This window comes from Dunckerocampus dactyliophorus, chromosome 1 (genome assembly GCF_027744805.1).
Source record: "Dunckerocampus dactyliophorus isolate RoL2022-P2 chromosome 1, RoL_Ddac_1.1, whole genome shotgun sequence".
Taxonomy (NCBI): Eukaryota; Metazoa; Chordata; class Actinopteri; order Syngnathiformes; family Syngnathidae; genus Dunckerocampus; species Dunckerocampus dactyliophorus.
This window is the reverse complement of record NC_072819.1, coordinates 45,522,889-45,533,093: the sequence shown is the minus strand read 5'-3', so window position 1 is coordinate 45,533,093 and position 10,205 is coordinate 45,522,889. Positions and strand designations below refer to the sequence as shown.

General features: G+C 41.9%; 1 protein-coding gene across 1 annotated transcript; it reads right to left on the bottom strand.

Annotated features, from left to right (window-relative positions):
* Positions 1 to 1,062: 1,062 nt before the first annotated feature.
* LOC129192586 (zinc finger protein PLAGL2-like) lies at positions 1,063 to 10,017 on the bottom strand. Its single transcript, XM_054796763.1, has 2 exons — positions 9,777 to 10,017; positions 1,063 to 6,563 (listed from the first exon to the last, which is right to left on the bottom strand). The coding sequence occupies exon 2, from the start codon at positions 6,142 to 6,144 to the stop codon at positions 4,846 to 4,848; it is 1,299 nt and encodes a 432-aa protein (XP_054652738.1). The 5' UTR covers positions 6,145 to 6,563; positions 9,777 to 10,017; the 3' UTR covers positions 1,063 to 4,845.
* Positions 10,018 to 10,205: the final 188 nt, after the last annotated feature.

Genomic DNA, 10,205 nt, shown 5'->3' with positions numbered 1-10,205 from the left:
TTGTATATTTTTATTTTGTAAAAAGTCTTCTAAGACGTTATATACTTAATTGTGACTTTTGCTGTAGTTTTCCTCTTTTGGCTGATTTTTGTAAAAACAAAACAAACAAACAAAAAAAAAAACAATTCTACAGTGCGCCCTAGGCCAACAATTATGGTCAATGAGAACAGCCCCCCGGGCAGCACTTTGGACACTCTGATATCCGCTGTTGTTTCTTTGTTTTAAACCAGGGGTGTCAAACTCGTGCCATGATGGGCCCAGACACTGCCGGTTTTCTTTCCAGTACGTCACTAAAGCAGGCGATTTTAATGATCAACACCTTCAAAGTGAGCGAAGGAGCTCATCAATTAAATCACCTGCTGGAGAGAAAACCGGCAGTGTCTCGGCCCTCCCTTGACACATGTTTAAAAATATGCTGTTCAGATCAAAAGGCTTCATTTAGTCAAACAGTAATGTGGTTATATTTTTGACAATGTATGGCACCAATTTTATGCTTCCAGTGTTAAGGTCATCACATGCACATCGGCATATTACCGTAGTGATTGTTTTTTTTTTTCCCTCAATGATGACAAATTATAAGCACTCAAAAGTGGTGGGACTCCATGGTGTACAATTTGTAATTGTGATTGTTCAGCATTAGGATGTGAAGGAATATATCGAATATTTGCATGCTACCATGTTTTACATGAGATTGTTTTTAACTTTGTTTCTGCTTAACTATTACTGTACATACCATACAATTGAATATTTTTAAAAGGGAGGTGCCTGCTTGCCTAAGGAGTAGATAACACGAGTCATATTGTTTAGCGAGCCAACACTCTTTGGGGCTGCATAAAAAGAGTTTGTTTATCCTGAAACAAGAGTTGGAAAAATCAGCTCATTGTTGAAGGAAGGACGCGAGGGAGTCAGACTTTCTTGTGCTATGCCAAGAAAGTCTTCTTTCTCTAAAGGGTCATCACGCACGGGGAGAACATGTAAACTCCACACAGATGACCAAACAGATTCCAACCCTTCGTCTCCTGACTGTTAGGCCAACGTGCAACCCTTAGTGTGGCCACTAGTCTCTATTCATTCAACCAGCTTCCAAAGTTCCTGTTCCAAATTAAAACACAACAACTTCAGAGTAAATCTACATATTTATTTAGCTTTGTTTAGACAATAAGAAAATGACAATTCGGTTTGTTTTCTTGGTCATCGATGCTATGAAGCAATAATGAAAACGACTCTCAGAAAAAGCGGATGAGCTTGATTCACATCGGAAACCAACACCATTCCAGAGAGCGCTGATCGTATTCAGCATGTAAAATGTGAAATGTGGTCTGGTCTGTGCTGCTTCTACTTAGTCATGAAAAAGTAAACGTGTTGAAACATCTTTGACTGTAACCCACAGTGTGACAACATATCACAGGTCATGATAGACTTAGTTGATACATGAAACCCGAAGTCCTTGCATTACACTCCAAGCACCGATGTTGACATGGTTCATTTGCCACATGTTTGCAGCACCATCCGTGTCACAAACATGCGTATTCTAAAAATATGCACAAAGTTCATGTTCGCATTAACATGACGGGCGATAAGCAACTCTTCCTGCAGCAGGACAACATTGCAGGTATTTCAACACAGCTTCCAGTGTGATCGTTCATAACAGCAAAACACACACGCATGATTTACATCAAGTTGAATGACTTCAAATGTATGATCAGTTTTTCAATGTGTTAACCGTCTTGTTAAAAAGAAGAATGTTCGAATTACCACAAACTAAGTACTGCATTTTTTCTTGTATTGTCAGAAAAGTATTCGGGTCCTTTATCTGACACAAAAATACTGAAAGTGATCCAGTTAAAGATGTGTAAGAGACGAGGCAGCGAGGTTCATTTCACAAGCTGCCAGTTGTGTGCATGAAAAGTACCCGACTACTACCTGCATTCCTACATGTAACAATTACATTTACAGGCTAAAGTGGTACTGACATCAGTAGAGCAGAAAGCAGCCTGTGCCTGATATTCTGCTATGAGGTACTCTCAAATACTAGAGCTACAATAAACAAAAATGTAATCCGAGACATTTTCTCTGCAGTTAGATAAGCAGTTGCCTGTCACTTCTGAGGTAGTAAATAAGTAGAAATATCATTAAAGGCAAGTACACACAACAATGCTTGATTCAGTGGAGTACACCTCTGATCCGAGTGTGTATCCTGTCCTTCAAAGTTAACTTTAAACAGTCATTTCAGTGGTAAAATGCCTGTTGTCGCTTTAAACATTTTATATTGATCTTGCAGAAAGATATGACAAGAGGTAGAGGTAGAATGTTTAAAGTTATTATATCAATGTCTGCCACTATATTAAGAGTTAACTCAAAAGCTATCTTCAAAAGTTTACATCTAAATGGCAAAAGTGCCACAATAACTAGGGGGGAGAAAAACAAAAAACAGAAACCCTTATTTCTGTGTGTTTGAGGTACAAAACATTTTTTTCAGAAATGTCATAAGTGCTTTAACCCTGTCAAGAGATTTATACTCTCTTTGAAAGAGACACAACAGTAGCATTTTGACATTGGTGCAACACTGAGGCTAGTGACAATGCTAGTGGAACAGTCAATCAGCATGAGGTTAAAATAAGAGAGCATCATCTCCTTTTGCACGCCTTCTTTCGAGTATAAACAGTCACTTGAACACGTGAGGGAGTTTCCACTACTGGGATCCATTCTTCTTGAAAATGTGACTATGTTATCAAAGGAATGGCTCGAAATCATCTTTGATATTCCCCCCCCTCAGGGGGAAAAGAGGAAGTCAAATTTGGGTATGGCGTATACATCCCAATTTCATTAGAAGCTCTTGAGAGCCACAACACACCAAAGGAAAATTAGCAGACAGGGTCATGGATAATATCAGAAAAGGCTACAAATACTCTAAAAAAAAATTGTTTTTGCTGTGCTAAATCAAAACAGCAACAAGGTCATAGTTTCTCACATCCAGAAGATCTAAATTATACTTTTTTTTTTCTCTAAATCTCACAGGTCACATCACTCCGTTTAAGCGCCCACGATACGCCTTAGCACATATACAAATGGCAAAGGGGCTGGTCGACGCCTGCTTCTCACACAATACTGACAGATTCCCATTGAAGTTAAATCCCAGTATCTATGTAAGATTAATGTTTGTCTCCTTGTACTTACACCCCATTCAACAAATCCGAGATAAGTCCTATGAAAAATAAGGGGCATAAGTCTCGACTCTTCAGCAAGACAAATATTCTTGTACGTTTATAACAGATTTAAAAGAAAAACTCTTCAGACATCTAAATGTATGCAAGTGTACGTCTCTAGCTAAAATCAACAAGTGGGCAAAAATTTGTTCTTAATGCTTGGGGTTGCAAAGGGTTAACATCGCCTGTCAAATGTGGACTGATTGGCGATTAGTTATGAATTCCATTGTGTTTGACTTCATTTTCACATCAATTCCCAAATGTCTCATCTCAAACACATACTACAAGAATATATAGGACTAGTCTGGGCTCGTTAGACCAATTATTACTTTATCCCATCAATCCATGGTACTCATCTCCTTAACATAGGACAGGGACACATGAAATCCCCAATGAACAGGAATAAAACGTTCAAAAGTAACGACATTTGACCAAAGAGGGCGAGGAGGGTGATTTTAAAGTTTCTTTTCTTGAAGCATGAACTTGCATTGTGACAAATTGATTTTTTAAAAGCAGGAATGCCAGAACGGCACTGTGCAATATCTACAGTATGAGAGGTTATTATTCCGCCTGTAAGTAAACTATGCATTTGACTATTTTAAGTGACAAGTCAGGCTCCATAAGGCGAGTCTCCTGATGTGCCCTGTAAGCAACTACTGTTCATTGTAAGACATTTTGGCATAGAGGGTAAAAGTGTCGAGATTAGATACTATAGCCGAAAACATAGCAGATGCATGCTTTCTGACGGCCTAATCGGTCAGGGATACGAAGGCACAACATCATGGATGCTGATGCTGCTGAAAGACTGACGTCCTATGATATGGTATTTGGCATCTCATGGTAAATGACAGGTAATTAACAGTATGTTTTATCTGGTTGATCAGCATCTACGTGACATGTGTCAAACTCGTGCCGCGGAGGGCCGTGACAATGCAGGTTTTCTCTCCAACCCGTTTCTCCAGCAGGTGATTTAATTGATGAGCTCCTTCCCTCAAAATGAAGGTGCTGATCATCAAAATCACCGGCTGGAAAGAAACCCTGCAGCATCTCGGCCCTCCACGGCACGAGTTTGACACCCCTAAATTCTAAATTGTCAAATACCAGTTTTAAAAATACTAATGCAGCAGTTTACTAGACTGGCTTGCCTTTTAGCCATGAAAAAGGTAAGTAATGATGGACTTAAGTGCATTTTTAAATTAGCGCTACAGCAACAAATAGTAACAAAAAAGGTAAAAGCATCTCAGCGGCAAGTGTGTCACCGTGGTAGTGTGGCCTCTTGGAACTCGGCGCTTCCAAATGGATTCTGAGCTGGTCTGTGACATAACCGAGTTCATTAACCCAAGAAAACATGGTACCTACTCTACCCTATTCCTTTTTCCAGATGCTAAATCCGGTTATCATCACATAGTACATGTGATAACTGTGTCAAGTGCATGAACTGTTGGTTCTAGTGAGATGTGCATTCAAACTTACTTTTTTTTTTTTTTTAAATAACGAGGTAATACTGATGAGGTGATTTGTTGTGTTCAACAAAAATCAAAATCTAAGTTACATTGTTGTATAAATCATAAAGATGCCATTCGACCTTTGACAAAAACAGCATGTATGTGTGAAGGCTAATTTCTGTACACAGAACTGCTTATTGCTGAAAGGCCTGGTAGTAGTGAGGTAAGGGGCTAGAAGTGCTAACAGCAGAAGTGCTGTATGCCTGAGGTAGCTGGCTATGGTTGTGGGTGACAGGGCCTTGGGGCACATGAGCCTGTGGGGGCTGAAAGAAGGTAAAAGGCCCTGAAGCTTGGGAGGACAACCCAGTGGAAGAGGTGGGAGAGGAGGCTGCGGTGGTGGTGGCAGGAGGATAACCCATCATTAACCCTCCCATCCCCACATGTGAGCTGTAAGGCGGCAGACCAAAAGGCAAAAAGCCCAACAGTGGCCCAAGTTCCATGTTAGTGGTGCAGGAAAGCTCTGCTGAGGAGATAGCAGGATTCCTCGGTAGCAGGTGGGGGTCACTGCCAACACCCATCCCTTCACCGAGCATCTCCCTCTGAGGGGAGGTGGATGTAGAGGTAGAAGAGTTGACTGAACTGATATGGGGAGGAGGAGCACTCTGCAGATCCAGCAGGAAACTGTCCACGTCGGTGCGGGGATATGAGGTAGATCCTTGTTGGTACCTGGACATGTTGCTGTACGACTGCTGCTGTGTTGCCGACAGGGGCTGCAAGTGATGGTGGTGGTTGTGAGGCGATGGAGGCGGCATGTGGCGACCAACACCCATGCTTGACGACAAAGAGACCTGCATGAGGCCATGTGGGTGACTCATCCCGGGGACAGGATTGGCAATGGGGTAGGAGTTGAACATATCCCTGGTAAAGGTCTCCACAGGTTCCTTGGAGGAGGATGAGCCCCTGTCAGAAGCTAAAGGGCTGGACTCCTTTGCTGGACACTGAGTGGTTGTAGTGGATGTTGTCACAGGAGTACTGGGTGTAACCAGTGGTATTAATCCTGTATCATGCGCATGGCTCTTCTTCAAGTGACGGGTCAAGTGGTCTCTGCGGCCAAAGCGCTGCGCACAGCGAGGACACAGGAAATCACGGCGTCCAGTGTGCACCACGGCATGGCGACGTACATCCTTGCGCGTGTAAAAACGACGGTCACATCGCTCACAGGAATATTTTCTCTCTCTCACAGACACAACAGTATTGCTGTTACCTTCCGGAGGAGGCCTGTCAATATGGCCACCACCCAGGTGCTCCAGCAGGGATGGTGCACCCTCCGAGCAGGGTAGGCCTGAGCCAGCGTTGTGAGCTTCCACCAGGTGCCGCCTATAACCCAGCTGGGTGTTGTACTGCTTCCCACACTCCTGGCAGTGGAATAGTTGCCTGTTGGCGATGTGGCTATCCTGCAGCTGACCCTTCAGTTGTTCCTGCTGGTGGAACATGGTCCCACAGAGGTAGCCTTGGTTGTGTTGCTGCAAGAAAATTGAGCTAAGTAGGAGGAGACACAAACAACACTCATGAGGATTCTACAGGTAGCTGGCCATCAGCATCAGCTTTTGAGTTTTGGGCTGTTTAGTTATCTCTGTGTACTTGCAATAATACTAAGTGCAGTTTGTTGACTGTTTAATGGTCCCTTGTGGCAATGACGTGTGGTCTGCCCTGCCTTGGTGGGACAGGCCTGTGTCCAGCGTTTGGTTTCGGTGACAGCACCTGCCATAGCAACCCCAAGAGGGCTGCAATTATGAGGGCTTGTAGAAGTGACAACAACTTTCCTTTTTTTGGCTCAGAGTCTTTTAGAGTTCAGTAGCACGGCGCACCACTCACAGCAGAATCACAGAGGAAGCTCAACATCCTAAAGGATCTGAAAGATTTCAAAAGAAAAAAAACATAGCATCATAAGCAAATGACATGCCTGCAATGGAGTGAGACAAGGCCTGTCACGATAATAAATCAATTAAACGCACAAAAAATAAAAATGAAGTTGATAATTTTGCTGACCTCGATATATTGACATGCACAATTGTTTTCCTCCTCCCTCTCTACCAAACAGGCTGGATGACAACAGGTTGCTCTCTGTGCATTTGTCAATGCCTGGGCGCACACTGATGACCAAACATTAAGACCAACTAGCGCCATCTCACTCAAGGAGAGTTTTAGTGTGAGACGGTGCGTATCTGTACACAGACTCTGGAACACACCGTGGAAGCAGTTGGAACAGGTGATGCATGGGGACGTGATGACATGAAGCCAAAAAGATTTGTATAAATTACTGCGTACTTGTGTAGCGAACCGTAACTACTGTATTTCCCCTTTCACTTCTAAAAAGATGTAAGCCCACTCAGAGCCTATATACTGTAAATCTGTAAAATGTTATATTTTTTGCATCAATGTCCACCTTTACAAACGTGATATTGTATGATATATTCCTATAAGCACTGCTAATGTAAAAGGGAATTTGTATTGTGTGTCCGGCTGCAGAGTATTTATTTTTCCTTTCCGTCATATGACTTGAACGTGCAGCAATGTCCAAATGCTCCAAACACGAATGATCCAAAACCAAAAACACCATAAAACATATGCAACAGGAATATGCTTCAATCACATAAGCAATAGGTTCCTAAAGTGGAGTAGGCGTACACCAATTGTAATAGGGTGGTACATGAATAAAAATTAAAATTCCAAGTGCACCTGAACGCCTCAGAGCGCTGAGAGCACAGAGCAGAAAGCAAGAAGAAGTTCTTCACTACTGTGTGTGCATTATATGAACAAATAAGTCAGTTTGTTGATTATGTTGTGCATTATGTGGATGTGCAGCACACATCCACAACACTCATTCACACTCCTACCGTCAGGCAGACGCTACAGGAGTTTGAAGTCAAGGACCACAAGGCTGGCAAACAGCTTTTACCCACAGGCCATCAGGCTTCTCAACGAAGCACTCGCACACGCCGCACGCAACACACGCACACACTCATAGCACTTTATTTATTTATTTATTTATTTATTTATTTGTATTATTTATTTGTATTAATGTCTCTTCTGTTGCTGTTGCTTAATTTATTGGTATATATGTTTATGTGTTTGTTTCTTATGTTCTTATTCTTTCTTGTGTTTTCTTTCTTTTCTTGAATGAACAGAATAAGATTTTCATTGCATAGTCTAACTGCTGTTTTACCATGCACATGACAATAAAACTCTCTTGAATCTCTTGAATCTCTTATGCATGTTTAATCTTGAAGATATCATTTATATCGGTGTCCCAATCCCCGCACTGTGAAAACCTATCAACGCATGCGCCTGCCTGGATGAGAGAGAAATGCTCATTCGGAAATGCTCCCGAAAGGCTTTATTGGTGGTTGTATTTTCGCACTTTGGATACTGCTTTATCATGTTTGTTAAACTTTCCATTTGAATTTGGAATCAAATTAATACGTAGACCTAAATTATAGCGATCGCGAGTGGACAAAAGTGAAGCTCAAGTTCAACCCATTCAAACAGAAGGATCCCAAGATCAGGCTGAAACAAAGGTATGTAGGACAATTTCTTATGTATTTCTCTGTGCTCATGCAAAACTTATCAACATTCGACCATGCAAAAAATACAGTTTTTGAAGAATTCAGAATTAATTACTTACTTACTATGAATGTAACTAACCAGTTAATCCTGTTCAATATTTCAAGTTAATGAAGATTTTTTTAAAAAAAGGTTTATGTTTTTTTAAGTGTGCGGGAGCAGAGAGTACATGGCTTCATGTCAAAGCTCTGCTTCCTCCTGCTTCTTGTCAGACATGGAATTGTGAATTGTAACATGAAGTATTCCAGTGTAACTTGTATGCGTGTTCAAAATAAATTAAACCATAACCATATGGCTGAAGGCGTATGCAACTGTGAAAAGTTTGGGAACCGCTGACATAAAGGATGCAAGATCAAAAACAAATGCAAAGGAATAAAATACTGCAAATGCCACACACACACACACACACACACACACACACACACACACACACAAAATCCCCCAAAAAACTGCATGAAAAAATGCTGCAAGTTCAGGGACCACAACTAAAGATAGCCAAGCTACCTGAGGAGACAGACCAAAGGGATATCAGTTTTTAAAGACATGAGTGGGATGACCAGAAGAAAGCTGGTGGAATGAAAAGGTGCTTGTACAAGTAATCTAGAGAAACTGCTTTTTATTTTTGTGTGAAGTTTTGGCATTTGCAGTATTTTTTCTTTTAGGTCCTTTACCATTTTCCCATTGCATGTATATTAATGTAGTTGTGTGTTGTTGGCTTTGGATCATTTGTATGTTTGGACGTGGCTGCCCCTGTCGGCCACCGTACAAATGTACTGTAAGTCAACAGTGAATTTGGTCTTCAACTCCACAATTCAACAAATTCATGCATTGTTTATTCTCGCCACACAGCAGAATAATGTTTACTCGAGAACAGCTTTGTATTTTTGTTTGCCAGAGTTATCGTTACAATTTTAACTTTAGTGAATTGCACGCAGAAATGTGACACTGTTTAATATCCACCAAGACGACAGCGCCATCTTGTGGGGCCTCAAGCCACGACGACAGTATTGCCAGTTTCCTCCGTTAAGAGCCCTCTTAGTGTTTAAAAAAACTAGATGCAAACATTATGTGAAGTCTTGGTTGTTTTGTTTTTAATTAAAAAAATACATTATTAAAGCTGGCAGGTGCTTAACTGCAATGACTAACTTCAAAGTTATAACGGCCGTGAGGAAGGACGTGACCACAACTTATTGGACCGGGGCTATCCGTGTCTGCTAACCGAACTTGCGTTGCTGAAATTCGGCGGCCGATATGAGTTTGCTTTTGGTCCTCTGATCATCTCAAATCCATCACATCGGTTTCACAAAATAACATCGCCAACAGGACCGATGATGACAGACAAAAGTTGTCCGAGCTATAAGGCTGAATTCAAAACAAAAGATGTACGCTTCACTAAGTTGTTCGGAGTTTGTGTGGTCGGAGCTAACTCTTCTATATTACTTTAGCAAACAGGCTACAAAGTCCCACTAGCGTCGCCACACAGAAGCTGTAGCCTTCTTACCGACTGCCGCACCACCACGATCTTCCTCCACGCTCCATTTGGTCTCCACGTGGACATTTTGTCCAGATGAAGCTTTTAAACGATGTTTATTAGAGTCTGGGCCTGGGCTGCTGGCGCCGCGCTGGAAGCCGTGCATTCTGGGAGCATGACGTCACGCCACTGCCACAGTCCCAGCACCGCCAGTTGGAAGCATTGCTACTAACTTTTTCACTTTTGCCCAAATGCTGAGCAGACACAGTTTATTATTGTGCTCCCTGTTAGCATAGTATACGTCGCAGCAGTCATTGCACGAGTACTCAGCCCGCTGTTCTTCTTATGTTTAATATTTACTGTGAGGTATTAGTTCACTCAACTGGAAACTCGCACATCTTTATTTAACCAAAGAAACCTGTTATAACACACACATCAAACACTGCTGACTAGTGGTCA

What these genes read in the sequence shown, in the direction of transcription:
- LOC129192586 (XM_054796763.1), bottom strand. Translation starts at nt 6,144, where the DNA reads ATGTTCCACCAGCAGGAACAACTGAAGGGTCAGCTGCAGGATAGCCAC.